The sequence below is a fragment of the Rhinatrema bivittatum genome, chromosome 6, assembly GCF_901001135.1.
Source record: "Rhinatrema bivittatum chromosome 6, aRhiBiv1.1, whole genome shotgun sequence".
Classification (NCBI taxonomy): domain Eukaryota; kingdom Metazoa; phylum Chordata; class Amphibia; order Gymnophiona; family Rhinatrematidae; genus Rhinatrema; species Rhinatrema bivittatum.
In genome coordinates, this window is record NC_042620.1 from 50129959 (window position 1) to 50155761 (window position 25803).

A 25803-nucleotide genomic window follows, 5' to 3' on the forward strand; every position below is an offset into this window, starting at 1 on the left:
CCTGGGAGTGATTAACAGGAAATAGATCTGCTTTAAGGGATCTGCCAGGTACTTGTGTCCTGGACAGGCCTCTATTGGAAACAGGATGCTGGGCTTGATGGATCTTGGTCTGACCCAGCATCACATTTCTTATGTTCTTAAGTGGTAAACCATGGTCTCATGACTTAGATTTAGGCCTCTGAAGACATTTTGTGTCACTCAAATGACACATGATACATAATCATTAGAGAGATTATAATTAAGGAGGATTCTGTGGCCTCTTGACACTCCTTAGAGTAGTTTTGGTGTAGAAGTATCACCCATTTTATATTCATGCTAGCTTTTTGTCAGGTTGGGGAATAATAAAGTTGTAGGATCTCATTCTTATGGGAAATTGGATACATTTATTTCAGAATTTATTTTTCCATCAATATAGTTGTTAGATCTCCAAGTATGTATAAATACTTTAAAATAAAGAAAAGCTTGATGAATGATTTTACTGGAATCTTAATTTTAATCTTAAACTTTGTAAGATTTATATGTAAGAGCCTTTTCAATGTTTTTTGTTAACTTGAACAACATTGTAGAATTATTTTACTGTTATTTCTATAGGACTATTCATTAAGTAGGAACAAATTAAAAAATAATTCCCCCCCCCCCCCCCCCCCCCACCATTCCTTTGATCAAATACTGCCAAGATCTTATAGATATAGATATACAAATACAATGTAAGTGGGCAGCATGTCCCATAATCTGAAAACACATGCATCTATGTGCCTTGTGACCTAACAGACAGTTTTGTATCTTTGTTTTTCATGTTTGACTTCTTGCAATTCCTCATGAAACCTGTCATGCAACAGTCTGCACCTTACTACTTTCTGTCTTCAATACAAACCAACAGTGATAGCATGTGTGTGCATTCATTTGGCTTGCAAGTGGTCCAATTGGGAGATTCCTGTATCAACTGATGGAAAGCACTGGTGGGAATATGTGGATCCCTCAGTTACTCTGGAATTACTTGATGGTAAGACAATGTTTTTTTTATAATGTCTGTTCGCTATTACCCTCTTACTTCATGGATTCAAGTATAATATGTATTCTAAAAGTTAAGTAGAAAATGTGATTGCAGACATTGATCAACTTTGTTTTAAAACATCTTCCCAATATACAAAGATAGGGCCTTTTTCATAAAGGATGGCTAAAACATAATTTAGCACTATGCCTACACCCACTCACGAGGTTCCTGTCTACACTTATGCACATACCCTTACGCTGGCAACCTCCCACCTGCCAAAAGGATTGCCGCTTACCTATGGGCAAGAACCCTGCCTGTAAGCTAACTCCTGATGGTTTCTAGGGACACTGAGATCCCGTACAACCCAAAAGTCACACAATTAGAAATGAACCTACAGAATAGATATAACAATTTTCTAGGATTGTAGGTCATAGGGCAGAGCTAACAAATTAAAAAGTTTATTAACAAATAGCAAGAACAGTAAACAGAAAAAAAGATATAATGTCAAACAGGTAAAACAACAAGGATTCATACAGTTAATGTTAACCAAACAATTTTCACTATACTTAGCCATTGCTTGGGAAGGTTTAGGAGAGGTTGTCCTTGCAAAGATGTGTAGAGCTGGAACAGGGCCTTACCACAGATATCTTGTTCCTTTGCAGTCCTAGCCAAGACTGAGATTTCTAGCAAATTCTGAGCTGGTCACTCTAGAGCTAGTACTGAACAACCAATGAAAGCCCAGGCATTGGCTTCCCAATAGTAATACAGAATGTTGTAACATTACACTACCTTGTAGAAACTGGGGAGGAATGCATTTGATTCCTTGCTTTGGGGTACATAGGTTAACTTGTTTAGTCCTAGCTGCTAGAAACAGAAGAGCACAATAAGTTAGGCTGCCTCCTGCTTGTCAATTCAAGGATTGGAATGGAAAGGAGGTCTTGCCAAGGAAACAAAAAGGTCTCCATGCAAAATAAATGTCAACAGACACAAAGACCTACATTTTGCTGCAATAGCTTAAGTATCTATGTACATGAGTTATTTTAATGCTTATTGGCAGTATGGAGATTTTTTTCTTTTCTCTCTTATTCCTTCCACAAAATTAGAATAAATCTGTTCCAATCAATTCTTCCATTTTTATCTTACATGTTATATTCTCTGAGGAAAAGCAGGATGATAGTCATCAGATGGAACCTGATACGGAAAACTTATGTCAAAGTTTCAAGAACTTTGATTAGGCGCACTCAGCATGCCCTATACCACGCATCCACATGGGGTACCTCTTCAGTCTTTTCTTTTTCCACGGAACTGTGAGCCTCTCTGTTTGATTGAGCTCTAAACTTGGCTTTTTACCTTGTGAAAAACTTTTCTTAGCGTTTAAACAGGTAGATCCAGAACAAGTGGGTTTTTACCTCTACCATCAGATGGAGACTGAACAAAGCTGACATCACAATATATATATACCCCTGCAGTGACATCAGCCCGCCAGTATTTTCCGTCTCCAGCAGATGGTGGACGTGCATCTCCCTACTGGGGATTGCTAAGTTTTCAGAAGGAGAAAAGAAGAAAAAAAATGAATTTGTCCCGCTCTCCTATGGTGATATCATAGGGTCCCTGAGATGAGTGCCTTGGTCCAGTAGCTGGTTTTCAGCCGGCGTGGACTTAGCTGTAAAAGACAACTGTGAAAGACAAACGAGTGCAGGAAGCCAAGCGTGGCAGTGACTGTATATGCCCTCTCCGCCTGCAGCCGGAGACGGATTCTGTACTCAGCCAGGTCGGACTGAGCTCGGGTAAAGGAAAAAAAAAAAACCAAAAGGAAGGTGTTTTGTAGGGATTCTTCCTTCCTTCCTCCAGTCTCTGTGCTCGGCATGGCAATCCAGTGTTCGTTCCCACCTCCGAGAGAGTTTAGGGTATGTGGGCATCCTGGCGGATTGAACAATCTTTTTGAGCTAGGCCCTGCTCTTAGGCTTATCAGTGTGCACTGCATGGTAAGCTGCGGCGACGTTTTTGCGCGTTTTCCTGTGCACAAGGCTGCCCTCTTCAGGACCATTGGTTTGTGCAAGTGCGTCTGGCTGTGTGTCCAGTTATGTGCCCAGTTTTTGGATGCTTAGTTGGACGCCTGCTTGGGTGTCCAGTTGGTAGTGGTATCTATTGAGGCTCATGCTTGCCTGTTCGCACAATCTGAGCAGCATTGAGGGCTGTGCTTTTAAATTTCGGAAGCTTACGTTTTGCAGCATGAATACAGCTGGATGCACACCTTTAAGTCGCCTTACCTTCTGTGCTTTTTGTCACATTCGGGCATCTCATCCTGGCGTTCTGTCTAACTTGTGCCAGGAAGCTCAGGAAGAATTGCCTTCATCTGATTTTACTAAGCCTGGTTCTTCCCGGCCTGATGCGGGCCTGGGTAAAGACGTCAGAAGGGACGTCTGACTTTGGAATTCCCCTAACTGGTTTGTCAGCGGGGGAAGGTAGTTCAGTGGGCACAGGACAGGTGCCTCCTGGTTTGGCATGGATCCTTCTGCCTTTTCTTGGATGGAATTTTTTCAAGGATTGCAGTTCTTTCTTCAGTCCTCTGCTCCAACTAATCTTGCCAGGTCAGAGTTGCATGTGTTGATCTCCCGCATGCCTGGTGCTGCGGTAAAGCTTTGAAGTACACCTAGATCAGTGGCCACTCTTCCCAGTACTGACCCGGATGGCACGGATGATGAAGCCAATCCTTGCTCCCTGGAAGATAGGGAAATTCCTCCCAAATTGGTACCGTAGAGGGCTATGTTGCGGTTCTTTCATAGAGATGAGTTACTGGCTTTGATTTTCCAGACATTAAAGATGCTGGGAGTCCCTGGGTCTGAATCCATGTCTAAGCCAAAGAAAGATTCCATTTTGATTTCTTTGCGTAAAGCCTCTTGTTTTTCCCCTGTTATGGAGGCCATTCAAGAATTGATTGATCTTGAGTGGGGCGCCCCAGAGGCTAATTTCAAAGGGGACAAGTCTTGGAAGGACTGTACCCCCTGGATCCAGCTGCGAGAGAACAATTACATTTTCTGAAAGTGGATGCACTTGTGTGTGCTGCCACCAAGTGGACAAATATCCCTGTAGAGGGAGGAGCAGCCTTGAAGGATGCACACGATAGGAGGATTGAGACCATCCTTAAGCAAGCATTTGAAGCAGTGGCAATGACTTTGCAGATAGCTTTTTGTTGTTCCCTGGTGGCTTGCTCCTGTTTATTTCTTTCTCAGGAGGTTGATGAATCTGGTGTAAATTCCAGAGCAATGATGAGCCAGCAGCTGCCTTTTTGGCAGATGCAGGCTGCAATTTGGTCTGCACCTCAGCCAGAGGGATGACTTTAGTAATAGCAACTAGGTGTCTGTTATGGCTGAGAAATTGGTCGGCCAGTATGACCTCCCAAGTCTAACCTTTCAAAGTTGCCTTTTAAAGGCTCGCTCTTGTTTGGGAATGAATTGGAGAAAATGGCTAATAAATGAGGTGATTCCTCAGTTACCAGAGGATAAGAAGCAGAGGCTGCACTCCTTTAGCATGATAGATTGTGCTAGGGGATCCAAACATTTTTTACCTTACAGAAGAGCAGCCTTTCAGAGGACTTGACCTTTTAGTAGGTCTCAGTCCTTTCGACTCAGACAGGTCACAGGCTCAGGTATTGCAACCCCCAAGCCTCCCAACGAAGGTGTGCCGACCCAACCCCAGAAACAGGAGATAGGGGGGTCGCCTCTCTCTATCAGAGGTGGGTCAAAATCACGTCAAACTAGTGGGTCCTGAAGGTGATACAAGATGGATATGTGCTGGAATTTCGCAGTGTTCCTCTGGATGTGTTTATGGTGTCTCCCTACCACTCACCACAGAAGAGGCAGACAGTGGAGTGTACATTGTCAAGGTTTTTCGGTCTGAAAGCTGTGGTTTCATTGCCCACGTCTCAAGAAAATATGGACCGTTATGCCATTTATTTTGATGTACCCAAGAAGGAGGGCTCTCTTCATCCCATCCTGGATCTCAAAAGGTTCAACCGTCATTTGTAGAGGACTCATTTTTCCATGGGAAACCTTACGCTCAATGATAATGGCTGTGCAGTCGGGGGAGTTTGATTACCTTGGATCTGTCCTTTGCTATTTGTTTAAATGCCTGAGAGGTATGGCGGTGAATTGCTAAGGAAGAAATGAGTCTGATTGTCCAAAGAGGCGAGTTTATTTGTCCCTTGAGGCATCAGTTGGAAGTGAGCTTGTTGGAGGAGGAAACAATCAGAAGCAAGAAAAGCTAAGTGAGAATTGGACACTCATTCGGTAGAATTGTTTGAGAAATAAAAGTTGGGATTTGAGAATATAAATACATGGGAATACTTGGAAAGATCGTTTGAAAGATATGGGTCCAGTAGTGAATTGAAATCTCTCGTGAAGAAGCATGTGAGAAGGCGAAACATGTCGGGAGTATTAAAAAGTCTTGCAAAGAAGGATAAAGAGAGTTTTCTTTTTTTTTTTCAATTTATTCTTTATTATTTTTTCAATGATACAATCATAGAAAGGATTAATACATATTGTATATCACATATATCCAATATTATCAAGAAACAAGAAAAATAAAAATATCTTATGTGATACCAAACATAATTGGGGGAGAACATCTTCCAAAATTTTCAAAAGAAATCTGAAATCTAATTATCCCTCAACTTTAAGAAGTTATTTAAGATTACAGCCAACAATAATTGAGAAGGAGGCTTTATTCTTAATTTAAGGACCATTTACCTCTTAACACTCCCAAATTGGATTCCAATTTATCCAATAAGAAAGTCTCCAAATGAGATGGATCTGTAAATCCAAATTTTTTCCCTTTATAGTTCACATAACATATACAGGGAAATTTCAGAAAGAATGTTCCACCCATAGCCACAACACGATGTTTTAATGACAAAAAAGCCCTCCTCCTAGCTTGGGTGGGTCTAGCTACATCAGGAAAAATCTGGATTTTTTTGTCCACAAAAGGAAAGATCCTTATTAGGAAAAAATTTTCTAAACACCTTGTCTTTGTCTTGCTCAGATAAAAAAGAAATGAAGAGAGTGGCTCTGCTCCCAATGGTATCAAGGGAATCCTCCAAGAAGGTAGAGATACCTAAACTTGGGGGGCTCTCCTGGCCCTGACTCGGAGCTGTACCCTCCCTCTTCTTATTGAGATAATATATTTTTGATAGATTAGGAATTTCTTCATCTTTGTACATCAAGAACTCTTTAAGAAATTTCTTAAACAATTCCATTGAAGAGAGTAACCGCGTTATAGGAAAGTTTACTATCCTTAAATTTTTTACACGCATAATATTTTCCATTCGCTCTAGCTCTCTATGGATGTTTAAGCTATCCCACATAAAAGTATTCTCTGATGAATGAACTAACTGCATTTTAGTTTTTAAATCAGACATTTCCTTTTCTATATTCACCATCCTAAATCCTTGCTCATTAATTTTTTCAACATTTGCATTTATCACAGTAGACAATGATTTATTCATTAAAGTAATATTATTATCCAATTTAGAGATAATTTTCCACACATCTGATAATGTAACATTGTCTGGAGAAAAATCCCCGACATTGCTATCTGAAAGAACTGGTATAGACTGAGGTAAAACAACAATCAAAGGTTTCTCAACTCCTTGGCTTCCAGCCTGTATTTCTAGGCTGGCCTCCAAGGGGTTAATTCCTACCAGTTCCGTAGCCATCTGTGAGGGTGAGCTCCTAATTGGCTGTGGTGGTAAATTAGGTCCTTCTCCTGGGCTTATGGAAGCTAAAGATAGACTTCCTACCCCTTCCTCCACAGGATCAGTTCTATGTCTTATGACATGCTGATCCATAGGGCCGGTGCTTACTGGCTGCACTGGTGATGAAGTCAAATTTCTTGCCTTCCTCTTCTTCCCCATCAGGAGTAAAGATATCCGGCTTGAAATTATATGGCCAAACTCCCAAACTCATCCGGACGAAGCCGGACAAAGCCGCGCGCCCCTTCGGCGTCACGCCGGCGGCGTCACAGCGCCGCACCACAGCTGATTTTAAGCAAGAGGACACGCCCCCTCCGGCGTCGGGAACGGCGTCTGTTCACCCGCAGTTGTTTCAGTTCAGGGCTTTCCTGGCAGTCAGCATTAAAGAGCTGCAGATGATGAAGGTGAAGTCCTTACTTTACCGGTGATCTCGGGGTAGCTCGGCCCTCGACCCACTCCTCTCCTCTCGCTCCCCCTAAAGAGAGTTTTCTCAATAATAACGGATAAAAATAATTTCACTACGAGAGAGATAATCAATAAGTATTTTTAATGTGTGTGTGTGGATGGATATGTGAGTGTTTTTTTTATCTAATTGTTTTTTGGAAATATGTATTCCTTTGTATATTCAATATGTAAATTATTGTGAAAAGATCTTTATTAAAATATTTTTTGTAATTGAAATAAAATTTACAATATTAAATTATGTCACTTTATGATAAATTTTGATTGGTGGTGTGATATATTGTTAAAATTGCCAGGATTGTGTATCTTTTGGATCTGTCCAAGGCATACCTGCATATTCCCATCTGCTTAGAGCACTGTTTTCTGCGATTCACAATTTTGGGACGTCATTACCAGTTTTGAGCGCTGCCTTTAGGTCTGGCCACTGCACCCAGAACCTTTTCCAAGGCTGTGGTTCTTTGCGACCCAGTGGCCCAGTATAACCTTGGACCAGTGGGTTCTGTCCATTGTCCATCAGGAGTACCAATTTAATCTATTGGGTGTCCTGCCAAATTGCTCACTGTGCCCATATTGGGGGGGCCAGTAGTGCATCAGGTACATTCTATGGACCTCTTTTCCCTGTTAATAGCCAAAACAGTCGAGCCGGTAACACCTGGGCAAAGAGGGTGGGGATTCTGCTCCAGCTTCTTCCTGATCCAAAGAGAACAGGAGGACTCCGCCCCATCCTAGTCCTGAGGGCCTTGAACAAGTTTCTAAAAAAAAAAAAAAGTTCAAGATGATTTCCCTGGGCACCTTAATCCCCCTTTTGCAAAAAGGGAACTAGCTGTGCTCCCTCAACCTAAAGGATGCATATACACATATCGAGATCTTCCCTGGTCACAGGAAGTATCTCTGATTTGTGGTAGGAAAACAGCGCTACCAGTACCAGGTGTTGCTGTTCAGGCTCGCATCTGCCCCATAGGTCTTCACAAAATGCCTAGCCATGGTGGTGGCGCACCTCCACAGACTGGGAGTGCATGTTTTACCATACCTAGATGATTGGCTGTTCAATAGCACGTCTCAGGCAGGGGCTGTCTGGTCCATGCGCTTGACCATTTGGGTGTTGGAGTCACTAGGGTTCATCCTCAACTACGCAAAGTCTCATCTCAGCCCATCAACTCGATTTGGACTTCATAGGAGCCCTGCTAGACTTGGTTCAGGCCAAGGCCTTTCTGTATTGACAGAGGGCTGTCACCTTGGCGACCATTGCGACAGAGCCAGCAAGTGTCAGCCTGGCTCATGTTGAGGCTGTTGGGCCACATGTCCGCAACAGGCAGTCACTCCCTTGGCACGCTTGCACATGCACAGAGCCCAATGGATCCTGAGGTCACAGTGGCGCCAAGCCACTCAGAGGCTCCAGGCTTGCCTCCAAGTCACCCTGTCTCTCAGGGACTCGTTGTCCTGGTGGCGGGTACTTTCCAGTCTGGAACAGGGGATCTCCTTTCTGAGCCTCCCTACTCAAATTGTGCTAATCACGGATGCATTCACCCTGGGGTGGGGAGCTCATGTAGATGGGCTTGGCCCTCAGTGTCTGTGGTCCACTCAAGAACATTCCTGTCAGATCATCTTCTGGAGCTCAGGATGATCAGGTACACGCTATGTATGGGCTTTGAGATCAGCTGTCCAACAAAGTTGTCCTAATCCAAACCCATAACCAAGTAGCCATGTGGTATGTCAACAAGCAGGGAGGCACGGGTTCATATCTCCTGTGTTAGGAAACAGTCCAGATCTAATTGTGGGCCCTGTCCCACGGGATGGTGCTCAGGGCCATGTATCTGGCCAGTATGGAGAAAATGGTAGCAGGCAGGCTGAGTCGAGCCTTCAGACCCCATGAGTGGTCCCTGGACTAGGAGACAGTGATATTCCGCCTCTGGGGGATCCCAGACATAGATCTGTATGCAACCCTCCTGCAACAAGAAGGTGCCTCTGTTCTGCTCCCTGTAGATCAAACCGCAAACCATCCTCTGATAACCTTGCCTGTCTTTAGGGCAAGGGTCTTCTGTATGCATATCCTCAGATTCCCTTAGCGCAAACTCTCTTGAAGCTTCACAAGGACAGAGTTCTCATAGCCCCTCATTGGCCGAGACAGGTCTGGTTTCCAGTACTGCGGGAGTTGTCCATCTGGAAACCAATCAGTCTGGGGACTTCCCTAGATCTCATCACACAAAATCAGGGCAGGCTGTGGCATCCCAATCTCAGGCCCTGTCGCTCACAGCCTGAATGTTGAGAGGTTAATCCTGCAACCGTTTGATCTTTCTGAGGATGTCTCAGGTCCTGGTGGCTTCTAGAAAGCTTTCTACTAAAAAGCCCTATGGATTGAAGTGGAGATTTTCCTTGTGGTGTGAGCAGAAGACCCTAGATCCGTTCTCCTGCTCCATACAAAAACTGCTTGATTATCTTCTACACCAATCGGAGCCGGATTAAAAACCAACTCTATTGGAGTTCTTCTTAGTGCAGTTGGCGCATACCACCAAGGTGTAGATGGTACACCCATCTCTGTACAACCTATAGTTGTACGTTTCATGCGAGACCTGCTTCAACTGAAGGCCTCCCACTGTGTTTTGGGACCTCAACGTGATGTTAGCTCAGCTGATGAAAGCTCCTTTAGAGCACCTGCACACCTGTGACCTGAAGTATCTGACCTGGAAGGTCTTAATTTTGTTGGCTGTCACTTCAGTGTGCAGGGTCAGCGAGCTCCAGGCCTTAGTGACTTATCCACCTTATACTAAGTTTTATCTTGACAGGGTGATCTTGCTAGACACCCTAAGTTCCTGCCTAAAGTGGTGACAGATTTCCATCTTAATCAGTCAATCGTTCTACCAATTGTCTTTCCCAGGCCCCATTCGCTCCAAGGCGAACGAGCAATGCACAATTTGGAATGCAGGAAAGCCTTGCCTTCTATCTAGAGCAGACAGAAGCCCATAGACAGTCCATCCAAACTTTTTGGGCATTGCCATTGCCAGACACTATCCAATTGGCTAGTAGGCTGCATCTCCTCCTGTTATGCCCAGGTGGGATTGCATCTTTGGGATCATGTCAAGGCTCATTCTACAGGGCTATGGCAGCATTGGTGGCCCACTTGGGAGCAGTTTTCATGGAGGAGATCTGCAAGATTGCGACGTGGAGTTCTCTCCACACATTCACATCATATTACTGTCTGGTAGGGATGGCAGTTGCAACAATAGGATTGGCCAGCCTGTCCTTCAGAACCTGTTTGAGGTGTAGAACCCAACTTTCCCAACCTAGGGCCCATTTTTTGGGTTCAGGCTGTGTCCCCCTCTGTTATTTATTTATTTATTTTATTTAAAATTTTTATATACCGACATTCATCCAGGATATCATATCGGTTCACATTGTAACGCAAAAACAAACGCACGGCATGGCGCTTTACATTGAACAGTAAAAAACATGATAACAAGGCATTAACGAGAGGGGGGAACAATAATATGGGAAGTTTTGCAATAAAATTATATACAAGAATTGCAATTATATACATATGTACAAAAGAAAGAAAACTATGAGGTTAATTTTAATCAGGCTAGGAGATAAGATGGGGAAGAGAAGGGAGGAGAGCAAGGAAAGAGGGGGGCAGAGAGAAAGAAAAGAAGGTGGGGGAGAAAAGGGAGGGGAGAGTGGGGCGGAAGAAAGGGAAACAGGGGAGTAGTGTGGAGAGTGGGAACAGTGGTGAGGTATAGTGAAAAATTAAGTGTATGCTTTTGCAAAGAGCCAGGTCTTGAGCTTCCGCTTGAAAGATTTGAGGCATTCTTCTTGCCGTAGTTCAACAGGCATTTTGTTCCAGAGGGTCGGCCCGGCTATCGATAGTGCACGGGCTCTTGTGGAAGTGAGTTTATAGAGTTTAGGAGAGGGGATAGGCATGGTTGCTAGATGTGCTAGTCTGGTGGGCTTATTAGACTGGTGTAAACGGAAGGATTCATTGAACCAGTTCATTTCGGGATTGTATAGGGCTTTGTGGATGAGAGAGAGAGCCTTATATTGTATGCGGGAGGCAATTGGAAGCCAATGTAGGTCTTTTAGAACAGGTGTAATATGGTCATGTCTACGTAAATTGGTCAAGATCCGGGCTGTGGTGTTTTGTAAGATTTGAATGGGATGGATGGCATTATTAGGTAGGCCGAGGAGTAGGGAATTGCAGTAGTCGGTTTTGGCGAAGATTGTGGTTTGGAGAACTGTACGGAAATCGGGGGGATGTAATAAGGGTTTGAGTTTTTTTAGTGTGTGGAGTTTAAAGAAGCCGTCTTTTAGAATGTTATTTATGAATTTCTTTAGTGTGACGTGACCATCAAGAATGATACCCAGATCACGGACTTGTTGAGTAAATTGGAACTGAGGAAAAGGGGGGAGGATCGGTTGGCTTTGGGGTGAGATGAGCATAATTTCAGTTTTATTGGTATTAAGAGCAAGGTGGATGGAGGAAAGGAGATTGTTAATGGACTGGAGGGTTTCATTCCAGAAGTCCATGGTTTTTGCTAGGGAGTCAGTGATGGGTATAAGCAGCTGAACATCATCAGCATATATGTAATGAGGGAGGTTTAGACTGGAGAGGAAGTGACAGAGGGGCAGAATGTAAATATTGAATAGGGTTGAGGATAGGGAGGATCCCTGAGGGACACCTCGGTTGAGGGGGATGGCCTTGGATACGTGATTTCCTAGCTGGATTTTGTAATCTCTATTACTAAGGTAGGAGTTGAACCAATTGTGGGCAACACCTGTAATACCGATTTCAGTTAGCCGCTGTAGGAGAATGGGATGGCTAACGGTGTCGAATGCGGAGGAGATGTCAAGGAAGGCAAGAATGTATGATTGCCCTTTCTCAAATCCTTTGATAATGTGGTCTGTCAGGGAAAGTAAAAGAGTTTCAGTGCTATGAGATTTTCGAAAACCGTATTGTGCGGAGGCCAGGATATGATTTTCTTCTAGGTATTCTGTGAGTTGCTTGTTGACAGTTTTTTCAAGTAGTTTAGAGATGAATGGAAGATTGGATATGGGGCGATAATTAGCTGGATCAGAAGGGTCAAGTTTGGGCTTCTTTAGAATAGGTTTGACTATTGCCTGCTTCAGGGAGAGCGGCACCTGTCCAGAGCTAATGGATAGGTTGATGATTTTTGTTAAAGGTTTGGCAATGATGTTGGGTATTGTAAGAAGATGTTTAGTGGGTATGGTATCAGATGGGTGGGTGGAAGGTTTGGCTTTCTTGATAAAGGTTTCTATTTCTAATGTTGAAGTGCAGTCTAGGGAGGAGAGGGCATTGGTGTAATTGCTGGTTTTTGTTTGATTGATGTTAGGTTCGAAGTGGTTGGTAGGATTGGCAGAGGAGGAGAACTTGGATAGCAAATTGTCGACTTTGGTTTGGAAGAATGTGGCAAGTTCTTCACATTTGGATTTGGCTACTACATCAGGGATGTGAGGGGTAGCTGTTTTAGTGAGAGAATTCACGTAATCGTATAATACTTTAGGGTTGTATTGGAATTGATGAATTTTGTTGGCATAGAAGTCTCGCTTTGTCTTGTTAAGTTTGTCACTATAGAGATTTAGGGAGGATTTAAATTGTGCCAGGTGCGTTTGTGAGGGATCCTTGCGCCAGATCTTTTCAGATTTACCAGATCTTTTCAGATTTACCAACAACACCAGTTGTGTTGCCAGTTGGCACCTTGTTAGTTGTCTGGTTCCCTTTCTGTAGCTAGGGATTCACCTATGTATGAGGGCTACCATTCTGCTTGTCCTTGGAGAAAGATTTGCTTATCTGTAATAGGTGTTCTCTGAGGACAGCAGGATGCTAGTCCTCATGAAACCCGCTCTCCACCCCACGGAATTTGATTTCTCCTATTTTTTTTATTTTTATTTTTATCATAACTCTGTTACGAGACTAAAGAGGGACCCCGCGTGGACGTGTGGTATAGGGCATGCTGGGCATGCTCAGTGTGCTAGTCAAAGTTCTAGAAACTTTGACATAAGTTTTCCGTATCGGGCTCCATCTGATGTCACCCACGTGTGAGGACTAATATCCTGCTGTCCTCGGAGAACACTTGTTACAGGTAAGAAACTCTGCTTTACAGTATTACATGGAGACGATCACACTTTAGACAGGCTCTCGGTGAGTGTTCCAAAGTCTGTTATATACAGCAAGGCTTATATATTGTCTCTAGATACAAAGGCAGCGTGATTTAACAAAATGTGTCGTATATTAGCATTTTTTTCAGCTTGACCAATCAGTCTCATTTCTGCATTTGATTCCAGCAACATATGTCTTAGATCATGATTAGTCAGGGACTATAACCTTAAAGAATATCATAAGCTAAATTGGACAGAGGTGCAATATAACTTTTGATTTTCTCAGCAGATATTTATTCATTATGTTTATATCCCACAAAATCCAGTTCCAGGTTGATCGTTGCATATTACACAATTACATACAAAAGCATATCAAACAACATTACTATAATAAAAAGTACAATTCACAATACATAATTTAAATGGCATAAAAAGATATTTCTCATACTTTATTCAAATTTATATTCTTCACACATTCTTCAGGAGGCAGGCAGATTATTCCACAAAACTGGACCTGTTTTGAGAGAAGACTGTAAGTCTGGTTGTTGTAGTTTATAACTTGAGATAAAGGGTGTACTGAGAAGGGATTGACCTTCAGAACACAATGACCTAGACAGTGTATGAAGGTCAACCATTTCTACAAGTGGGAAATTATCACTGTGCAAAAATGTATACACTAAGGTTAACAACTTAAAATTTTATCATTCCTCGGTGGGGTGCAAATGAAGGGAACATAACACTAGTATAATATGATCAGAGTATTTGGCCCCTGTTTAAAACATGACTTCCTAAACTCTTATTGAACAATAGAATGTGTTGTGGACTGTTGAAGAGCAGGAAATTGAAGTGGAATTATAGAACCATACTGCTACATACAAGATGATTCACCAAAATTAGGAACTTGGCAACTCTCTTGCTATCAGAAATTTTTCTGTCATAAATTAAAATTACATATATAGCGAGAGAGAGAAAGAGATAAACATACATATGTGAAAACATATGGAATACAAAATAAAACCCCACATAAAGGGAATTTATTTGGATTTATTACCTGCCTTTTTGAATAAGGGATTTACCCAAGGCAGGATACAGCATATTAAGTCTGCCCCACTTTGAATTGCATAATACATTATCAGCTGCAAGATCCTTATTCCTTTCAGATATATGGAGTTGCTCTCCTAACATCACCAACATGAAAAAGTGGGTAGAGAAAGTGTAATGAGCATTCTTCAACTAATGTTTATTTATTTTAAAAATTTTCTATACCGTCGTTAAGTTAAATAACCATCACAACGGTTTACAGAAGGGCACGGCACGATAAAGAGAAATATGGGTGGTATAGATTACAAATTACTCATGTGCCATCATAGTACGGAAACAATTTAAAATAATAAACTTAAGTGTGTAAGTTAAACGTTATTGTTAGGAACAAATTAGGCCATTTGATTTTAACATTAATATGCTTATGTAGGTTACTAATAACTTCTAGCTTGGCGCATCCTTATCTATAATGTCTTTTCAAATTAAGGACTAAATACTAGAAATATTAACATGTTCTTTAGACCCCATGCTATCTTCTTATATATGCTTAAACTTATTACACATTACTATGTCATAGGGTTCAGTAGAGAAAATGGCTAATAAAACAAAAAAAATCTATACTATCTGCAAGACACTACATTTATATCTATTTATTTATTTATTTAAAATCTTTTCTATACCGTCGCTAAGTAGTCTACCATCGCAATGGTTTACATGATGGCACATAAATTAATGTAGGGAAAGTGTACTATCGTACATTCTAACAGGTGCCGTCAAAGGTTCGGTTACAATAAATCATTAAAGATAAGAAAAAATTGTTTAGTGAATTAGGTCATGACCGGGTGTACCAGGAAGGTACAGTTTACGGGTAAAATTCATTAATTATAGTGTTACAAATAATTTTTAAAGTGATGTAGAGTTCATGGATCCCTCTACTGCATGTTACTAATTGTTGTGTTTCGGTGCTCTTCTGCCTCTTCCTGAATGTTTTCTAATTTCCCGTCTCTTTATAAAATGCTTGTTTAAAAAGCCATGTTTTTAAACTTTTCTTGAATGCTTTGAGATCTCTTTGTAATCTGATCTCTGTTGGCATTGTGTTCCAAAGCGTGGGGCCAGCCAATGATAAGGCCCTTTCTCTCACTTGGGTTAGTTTTGCTGTTTTTACTGAGGGAATGGTCAGGAGTGCTTTATTTGCTGATCGCAGGTTTCTGTGTGGGAAGTGTACTCGTAATGCTGTGTTAAGCCAGTCCGATTTTTCATCATGTATTAGCTTATGTATGGTACATAATGCTTTGTATTTTATTCTGTGTTCTATGGGTAGCCAGTGTAATTCCGCTAGGGTTTCTGTTATATGGTTCCTCCTTCCTTTTCCAGTTAGTATTCTAGCTGCAGTGTTCTGTAGTATTTGAAGCAGTCTCAATGTTGTATATGGGAGACCTAGTAAAAGAGCATTGCAATAGTCGGTGCTGGAAAAGACCAGTGCCTGAAGTACTGTTCTGAAATGATCTGGTGTTAGTAGTGGTTTTAGCCTTCTGAGGATCATTAATTTTGCATAGCCATCCCTTACCTTCAGTGAAATGTGTTGTTTTAGGTTGATTTCAGGGTCCATTATTATTCCAAGGTTATGAACTTTTCCAGCTAGTTCAATTTTCTGGTTGTCCTTCAGGATTATTTGTGTTTGGTTGATTTCAGTATTTTTTCGTTCTAAGTGTAGGAATTCTGTTTTATCAATGTTAATCACAAGTTCCATTTAAACAGTTTTTATATACCGTTGATTAGCCAAAAGTCCATCTCTACGGTTCACATTCTATACATCAATTAACATAAAGAGAAAGGAAAAAATTACAGTTTCTCATAAATATAAAATTCACTAAAGACAGTAATTATTTATAATAAAAACTTCTAAGATTGCCATCTAAATATGAATTATAAAATCCCAAGAGTATATAAAATTATAAATTACAGATAAGGCTAAGACAAATTAAAGAGTAGAGATAGATAAGATAAAAGGTGATGCCCTTAAAGAGATTCCAATTGCTTACATGGGAACACTACCATTTATATCTGTATTGTAGAGGCTAATGTACAGAGATTTCAGAAGCTTATGTACAAAGATTTAAAAAAAAAAAAAAAAAAGGGATGGAGGAACTATTTTTTTCAGCCCCATTGCACATGTGCATTGTCCTCACTTCTGACCAGCTCTGTACACGGAGGAATATTAATTTCAGAAACAGCACATCTTTTCCACATTTCTCATTCTTCACTACCTCACTCCTAAGGTAGCATGACGTCTCTAAATTTCCCCGTGCAGAGCACATTATCCAAAGGTGCTTGGGAAGAAGAATGGCAAAACAGTGGTTGACTAGGATTCCATAGCTACCCTCTGGCTGACATCTCATTGAGGAAGTAATCTGTTTCACAGAAACACATTTGTTCATGTACTTTAGACATACTGGATATAATGGGGAAGGGCATGCAAGTTTCCCCATTCATAAAAAATCAGACACATCTGGATAAAGAGAGGAAAAATTATGCTTGTCTCCTGTCAGTCTTTGAGATAAAAGTCACTAGAAAGAACTTTTCAAATTTAATTCTTTCAGATTGTGTGGGAGAAAAAATAATTTTGTGCTTGAGACACTGCATCTGATGGTGGTCTTAAAACAAAATAGATACTCACTAAGCCAAACTACACATAAAGAATCATATTTCAAGTAGGTAGAAAGTCAGATTTTACCACCTGGCATTACTATAATGCCAAATGAAGTGTGATATGTTTATTTATTTATTTAACATTTTTTTTATATCCCGCAGTTCTAGCAACAATGTTGCTAATCACTTCGGTTTACAAGTAACTCTGGGATGACAAAACATATGTGTGTCTTACAGAGAACAGGAAGTATGAACTGGGATTGGTTAAGATAAATATAAATATGATTAACATTAGATTATGATATAACATTTTCAACAATGAGTATGGGTCTAACATAAATAGCGGTTTGCTTATCGAGTGGTAGTCCTGTAATGTGTCAGCCGTCGTAGGGGGGATGTGGTGTATCTGAGTTCTTGGTTGATTAGTTAATTAGGCAGTTGGGTATCTGATGAGATGATTCTGCGGTGATAGTGAAAATATAGATCTATTCATACGGGTATTGTATCTATTCATATACCGGGTATTGTATAACCTTTGCCTCCTCCCTAGCGTTCTACTGGATTATCCCACTAATTTAATTTTTGTACTATTTTGTAGGCCATTCAGCTTGGAATTTAACAGTACCTTACACATTACTTAAATTTATTTATGGCCGGAACATATGATGAAAAACAGCATCAGATTGACCATATTAAGTGTATTGCATTTCCTGAGGCACGTGATGCACGGAAAACTTTTGTCAGTTTCTGGAAACTTTGACCAGCAGACTGAGCATGCCCAGCCTGCTACTATCTGCACATCCATGTGAGATCCCCCTTCAGTCTCTTCTTTTCCACGGTTCAGTTGCCTCACGGTCTGTGGAACTCATCTCTTTCCATTTTTTCTCAATATTTTTCGAGCCTTTTTGCCATTTCCTCGTCTGGTCCCCCTTCATGGTTCATGCCGCCTTGGTGCGGTAGGTCTTTTCCCCAACCTTGCAGTCATTTCCCGACTCCTCACCTCATGGTGACCGTCTTGTCATCGACCGCATGCTGGGTGTTTTCTATGGCGTTGACCAGTTTTCTATAACGGACCCGCACGAAGTTTGTATCCTCTGCCTGGGGGCCTCACATGACATCCGTGGGTGCCGTCTGTGCGACCAGATGACACCCAAAGGGCATTGGGCGCACCTCGATAAGATGGAGACATTTTTCGGGACCCTGCCTGCATCTGTTCCATTGACACCGAGGGATCGCGGGGAACCATCTGAACCCCTTGCGGTCCCTCTCACCAGTACTTCCAAGGATCAGGGAGAGGTGGATCGATCCTCAATGGTCTCCAGGACATCGAGATCATTGGCCGCCTCGGCACCAGGAAAAAACCGGGCCGAGCACCGGAAAAGAACCCGCAAGCACAGATACCAGTCACCATCAACGCATGGTTCCAGTCCCGGAGCAGCATCGGCTGCCGAGCCACCACTGAAATGGCGCCGGCCATCGAATCCCCCATCCTCCGGTGCTCCCAGTAGCGCCAGGCATTCCCCACCGACACTGGTCCGGGTACCGCGCTACCTTGGACACCTGAGGAAGAGCCGGTAAAGCCTCGTCCCACTCCATCAATTCTGGCCATTCGGACTTTCAGCAGGAGTTGGACCGCAGGGTGCAGTCTGTGGTGCTCAAAGCACTTCAAAGCGTTAAGCTGCTGGTTGCACCGGTGCCCAAGCTTCCGCCATCGATGCTAGCACCACTGTTGGAGGGTGTGGACATCCTTCTATTCGCCCTTCCGATGCAACTGGAGCCTGAGGGGCCTTCGATTCCCCATCGGCCACCAATGCCCTCCACCGGAGCGAACCCAATTCTCAGTCCTCCAAGGAGGAGGATACGACTGGTACTGTAGTCCCTCGCCCACGGTTCCCCGAGCCTTTGCTGGATCTCTCCGGCTTACCATTGCCTCCTGATCCCCTCCATGCCGGGGAGCCATTGATGCCGCCGGTCCCCTCAAGGCCTCCAAAGCCATCTGAGCCCAGGGTCGATGCCCCTCATGGACCTTGCCCACAGCTCACTGATCCCAGTGAAGAGGGAGGGGCCTTATGACCCCGGGATTAATACTCCTCAGACTCGACCTCTGAATACTCCAATGACGCCCTCTCTGAGCTCTCTCCGGAGGAGCGATGCCGATTGTCACCCAAGAACTTGTCCTTCGCGGGATTTGTTAGGGCTATAGCCGAGGCCATTCTCTTTCAGCTGCTCACGGAGGAGGATGCATGTCATAAAATGCTGAAATGGGTCCAGTTCATCGATATCTTTAAGGAACACCTCCTTCGCATGTGGGAACACCCCATTTCTGTCTTCCCCATTAACAGGAAGGCCGATGCCACCTATTTGGTGCTACAGACCGTGGGGTTTGACAGAAGGCAACTCCCCTACCAGTCGGTGGTTGTGGAATCTGCGTTAAAAAAGGCCCGGCGTTCCCATACCCATGCCTCCGCTCCTCTGGGACATGAGCACAGGGAGCTAGATGCTCTGGGTCGTAAAATCTTCCAAGGCGCCATGCTGGTTGCCCGCATCGCCGCCTATCAACTCTCTATATGACCTACAATCGCAGTCTGTTAGCAAATTCAAGATTTTGTGGAGGGCCTCCCTCAGCAACAGCAGGAAGCCCTTTCTGCCATTGTCTTGTTGGGTCTGGAGGCAGGAAAACACAGGGTGCGCTCCACCTGTGTTTGAGATGGCAGCCTGCACCAGATGAATGGCATGGCTCTGTTCCTCTGATCTCCAACCGATCTCAAGGAGGCTTACTCGCACATTGTGATTGTCCCCAACCACTGGAAGTACCTCTCCTTCGTGGTGGGGAGTGCACATTATCAGTACAGAGTGCTGCCCTTCGGGCTGGCATCGGCCCCCCGCGTCTTCACCAAATGCTTAGCGGTGGTGGCCGCCTACCTCAGGTGTTTCTCAGTCCATGTGTTTCCATACCTGGACGACTGTTTGGTCAGGAGTGAATTTTACTCCTGAACCTTGCAAGCTCTGGCCTTGACGGTGCAGACCCTGCAGACTGTGGGGTTTGTTATAAACTTCCCCAAATCGCACCTCTGTCTGTCCCCTCAGTTGGACTTCATAGACGCCAGGCTGGACACGGCACAAGTGAAAGCTTTTCTGCCAGGGACCAAGCGATCGCCCTTTCCTTGCTGGCTACCCTTGTCCGCAACAGTCAAAGGGTTCCAACTTGCCTCCTGCTCCACCTACTGGGCCACATGGCAACCTCCGTCCATGTGACTCCTTTGGCCTGCCTCTGCATGAGGAGGCCACAGTGGAATCTGTGATCCCAGTGGCGGCAGGCATCTCAGGACGTTGAGGCTCCAGTCACAATAATGGACCCTCTAAGGATGTCTCTGTCCTGGTGGGAAGATCTTTCCTACCTGGAATAAGGACTTCCTTTCCAGCCCGTTCCGCTCCAGGTGACCATTACCACCGATGCTAAACCCACACCCCACCCCCCCCCCCCACCCCCCCGGGCTGGGGAGCTCACACACAAGGCCTCTGGACCGCCGCCGATAAACTTTCTGGAGCTTCGGGCAATGCGGTACTCCTTGTGTACGTTCAGACAGACAACCAGGTTGCGATGTGGTTCATCGGCAGATAGAACGGCATGAGCTCATTCCTCCTCTTCCAAGAAGCGATACAAGTATGGACCTGGGCCCTGTCTCAAGGGATGTCTCTGCGAATGACCTACCTTGCCAGTTCAGCTCAATGTGCTGACAGACCGCCTAAGCTGGTCCTTCCAACTACACGAGTGGTCCCTCAACCCAGCAGTAGCGGCTGAGCTGTTCTGCCGATGGGGTACACCGAAAGTGGATCTATTTGTCTCCCCTCACAACCACAAGGTGAGCAGGTTCTGCTCTCTGGTAGTGAGGAACAACCATCCAACCTGCAATGCCTTCTCCCTTCACTGGGGGAAGGGCCTGCTGTATGCGTACCCCTCTCTACCGCTCTTCTCGAAGACTCTGCTGAAGCTTCAGCAGAACAAAGGGACTATGATTCTCGTGGCACCTTCTTGGCCTCAACAGGTCTGGTTCCCGCTTCTGCAGGATCTGTCTGTGCAGGCGCCTATCCAGTTGGGGATGGCGCTCGACCTTATCTCACAGAATAATGGCACCCTGCACCATCCGAATCTCCGTGCACTGGCCCTCACGGCTTGGATGTTGAGGATGTAGTCCTCCAGCCTTTGCAGCTCTCAGACTGTGTTCCAGGTCCTGGTGGAGTCCCGGAAACCTTCGACCAGGATGTTCTACAGCTCAAAGTGGAAACATTTTTCCGTCTGGTGTGTGGGGGTCATGATTTAGACCCTTTCTCAGGCCCCCCTTATCCACCTGCTGGACCTCCTACGGCACTTGTCCGAGTCTGGACTCCAGACCAGTTCTGTCAGGATGCACCTTAGCGCTGTCAGCGCTTACCATCAAGGCGTTGCTGGCACGCCCGTCTCGGTTCAACTCTTAGTGGGCCGTTTCATGCGGGGTCTCCTTCAGCTGAAGCTCCCCCTCTTCGGCCCCCGGTTGCATCCTGGGACCTCAACGTTGTCCTGACAAGACTCATGCGGCCTCCTTTTGAGCTGCTGCAGTCCTGTGACCTGAAGTTCCTCACCTGGAAAGTCATATTCCTGGTGGCGATCACTTCAGCTCGTAGGGTCAGTGAGCTTCAGGCCCTGGTCACATAAGCGCACCGTGCACGAAGTTCTTCCACATCGTGAGGTCTTACGTACGCATCCCGAGTTTCTGCCCAAGGTTGTGACTGATTTCCACCTCAATCATAGGTACATAGAAATGACGGCAGAAAAAGATCAAATGGCCCATCTAGTCTGCCCAGCAAGCTCCCACACTTATTTACCCATTACTTATCTGTTTCACCGACCACCAAGTTCAGAGAGCAACGCTGTATATGCATTCAAAGTGAAGTATCAGGCTTAATTGGTTTAGGGTAGTTTCCGCCGCAATAAGCAAGCTATCCCCATGCTTATTTGTTTATCCAGACTGTGTAGTTCAGTCCTTGTTGGTTGTCTGAATGCAAATCCTCTTTTCCACATTTCTCCTTGCCGTTGAAGCAGAGAGCAATGTTGGAGTTGCATTAACCGAGTGAAGGCTTATTGAGTAAGGGTAATAATCACCAGGTAGTAGCCACCATTCCAGCAAGCCATCCCCATGGCTCTTCTCTTCATTTTCATCCTCTATCCTTTATGGATCCACAGTGTTTATCCCATGCCCCTTTGAAATCCTTCACAGTTTTAGTCTTCACCACTTCCTCAGAGGGCATTCCAGGCATCCACGCACCACCCTCTCCGTGAAGAAATACTGCCTGACATTGGTTCTGAATCTTCCTCCTTGGAGTTTCAAATCGTAACCCCTAGTTCTACTGATTTTTTCCAATGGAAAAGGTTTATTGTTGACCATGGATCATAAAAATCTTTCAAGTATCTGAAAGTCTATATCATATCACCCGTGCTCCTCCTCTCCTCCAGGGTGTACATATTTAGGTTCTTCAGTCTCTCCTCATAAGTCATTTTATGAAGACCATCCACCTTTTTGGTCGCCCTTCTCTGGACCGCCTCCATCCAGTCCATCGTTCTGCCCACCTTTTTTCTGAGGCCTCATTCCCACCCAGGGGAATGGGTGCTTTCATACCTTGGACTGTAAACAGGTTTTGATGTTCTACCTGGTTTGCTCGGCGAGCCACAGACAGTCCACCCAGCTTTTCGTGTCCTTTGACTGCAACAGGCTGGGAGTGATGGTGGGTAAACAAACCTTGTCCAATTGGCTGGCAGATTGCATTGCCTTCTACACACAGGCAGGCCTTCAGCTGGCTGGCAGAGTTAAAGCTCATTCTGTGCAGGCTATGGCAATGTCTGTGGCTCACTTGTGTGCAGTCCCTGTCGTTGAAATTTGCCAAGCCGCAACCTGGAGTTCTCTTCACATGTTTGCATCTCATTATTGCTTAGACAGGGATAGCCTTCAGGACAGTGCCTTTGGTCAGTCTGTCCTGCATAATCTGTTCCAGTTCTGAACCCAATTCTTGCTTCGTACTCTTGTGGAACCCAGACCGCCCCTGTTTCCCTATAGCGCTGCTGTTGTGTTGTGCTCGTTGACATCTTGTTCGATCTTTGTTGGACTCTCTAGTTGAGTGGGGCAGTCTGGAGCTTTGTACTTACCCACATGTGAGGACTTACCATCCTGCTTATCCAAGGATAAAGTGCAGTTGCTTACCTGTAACAGGTGTTCTCCCCACATTGTTGGGTTCACCTTCGGTTTGTTTTATTTTTGGCTCGTATTTTGCTATGAGATTGAAGGGGGACCTCATACGATAGTAGCAGGCTAGGCATGCTCAGTCTGCTAGTCAAAGCTTCTAGAAACTTTGACAAAAGTTTTCTGTGCCGGGCTCCATCGGATGATGTCACCCACATGTGAGGACTAACATCCTTCTGTCCTAGGAGAACACCTGTTACAGGCAGCTGCGCTTTACTCTGTGATTAGCATGAGATGTGCTAACCTAGCCACAGGTTTTATAGCTCAGGTTTTTCTGGTGCTAAAATCCCTATTTTCCAAAGTTAAGCTAGCGCCAAAAACCCATGCTAAAATGGATGTTAAAACCTGTGACAAGGTCAGCGCAACTTACTATACCAGTCTCTTACAGCCTCATTTACTAAGGATTTTTCTCATAGACACAAAATGGGAGAGAACCTTTGGTAAATAACCTCTTTAATGGGGAGTTTCTTTACCTCTCTGACCAAGGGGACTGAAGGAACATTCCAGCCTCTCCTCTCCACTGTCGCTGTGGCAGCACCATAGATATTTGCTTCATTGTATATTGCAGCAGATTCAGACAGGTTAGAGGTGTTAGACGAAGCAGCAAATCATCCAGAAGCCCTTCCAGTTTGTCGTCTTTGTTATTGGAGTCCTGGGTAAGAAACATAGAAATGACGGCAGAAGAAGACCAAACGGCCCATCCAGTCTGCCCAGCAAGTTTCACACTTCTTTTTTCTCATACTTATCTGTTTCTCTTAGCTCTTAGTAACCTTTGGTTCTATTTCTCTTCCACCCCCACCATTAATGTAGAGAACAGTGATGGAGCTGCATCCAAGTGAAATATCAAGCTTGATTAGTTAGGGGTAGTAACCGCCACAATAAGCAAGCTACACCCATGCTTATTTGTTTTACCCAGACTATGTTATTCAGCCCTTATTGGTGGTTTTTCTTCTCCCCTGCCGTTGAAGCAGAGAGCTATGCTGGATATGCATTGAAAGTGAAGTATCAGGCTTATTTGGTTTGGGGTAGTAACCGCCGTAACAAGCCAGCTACTCCCCGCTTTGTGAGTGCAAATCCTTTTTTTCCACATTTCCTCTTGCCGTTGAAGCTTAGAGCGATGTTGGAGTCGCAGTAACCGTGTGTATGTTTATTGAATAAGGGTATTATCTCCAGGCAGCAGCTGTCATTCTAGCGAGCCACCCACTCTTCATTGACGTCCTCTTGACTTTATGGATCCACAGTGTTTATCCCCACGCCCCTTTGAAGTCCTTCACAGTTCTGGTCTTCACTACTTCCTCCGGAAGGGCATTCCAGGCATCCACCACCCTCTCCGTAAAGAAATACTTCCTGACATTGGTTCTGAGTCTTCCTCCCTGGAGCTTCAAATCATGACCCCTGGTTCTGTTGATTTTTTTCCGACTGAAAAGGTTTGTTGTTGTCTTTGGATCATTAAAACTCCAACCACCAGACCACACTTCACCACCAGAGTATCTGACCTATTCTGTTTTTAAAAAGATGGATACTGCATTGGGCGTTCATATCTGCAAAGACAAAGACCCCCGATCCAAGCTTCTGGGACCTCTTCCAATGATGGACATGCCAGCGGCCCTTCCAATTCACAGCATTCTCAATGCTCTACAAATGAAAATGTGGGAAACTCCTATTTTGGTCACCCCAACCACTAGGAAGTTAGACCTCAAACTCAAGAATCCAACAATCACCAGGAGATAGTGTTGTCCAGCTGACTTACTAGTAGTTGAATCTGTATGAAGAAAGTGAAAAAGACAGACATTTATTCAAATTCTCCTCCTGGAAAAACTACAAACTTCTATATAACTTTAGCAAGAACATTTTTTAAAGTGCATTAGTTTCTGCTCACATTAACATCCATCCGTTCTACATGGTGCAGTACGTATATAACTGCATTCAAAAGTTGAAGCCTTTACTACCTGCCACAGAGCAAAGCAATTACTATCCACAAACACTCCTAGATATGGAAGGGGGCATCCACCATCTTCTCCAATCAGTATATGAATCATTTTATTCCATTTCAAGTACTTCATCTGTCTCTGTTGAGGCTAGACATATGACATAGCTTTGAGTGAGTGTCATCTGTGAGAACATCCACGAAAAACTAGTGGACCTCCCCTGCTTAAGCGACAGTCTTTTCAGTGACTAGCTTCATTAGAGGGTCGCTCAGATTAAGGACCAGAACATAGTGGTGCAGTGGCTCTCAACAGCTCCTGAACAGCCCTCAACAGTGCGACACAAATTCTATCAAGCGAACATACGTCTGCAGGAGGCCTTACCAGTCTTTTAGTCAAAAGAACATCTTTCAAAAATTGGAAAAAAGGATCCATCTGAAGAAAATAGAAAAAAAGGCATCACCATTGGCAAATTAGATGTAAGTCAGTATAGTAAAAGAAATTAAATAAATAAGGCAGGCTAAAAGAGAATTTGAAAAGAATCTGGCTGCAGAGGCAAAAACCCATAATAGAAACTTTGTAAAATATATCCATAGCAACCCT

General features: G+C 44.0%; 1 protein-coding gene across 3 annotated transcripts in view; it reads left to right on the forward strand.

Annotated features, from left to right (window-relative positions):
• CCNT2 (cyclin T2) overlaps positions 1–25803 on the forward strand; it is a 147234-nt gene that overhangs the window by 88969 nt on the left and 32462 nt on the right. For all 3 annotated transcript variants that reach the window (XM_029605361.1, XM_029605364.1, XM_029605362.1), the window contains exon 7: positions 840–1003. In XM_029605361.1, the coding sequence (XP_029461221.1) occupies positions 840–1003 (164 nt within the window). The remainder of the gene's footprint in view (positions 1–839; positions 1004–25803) is intronic.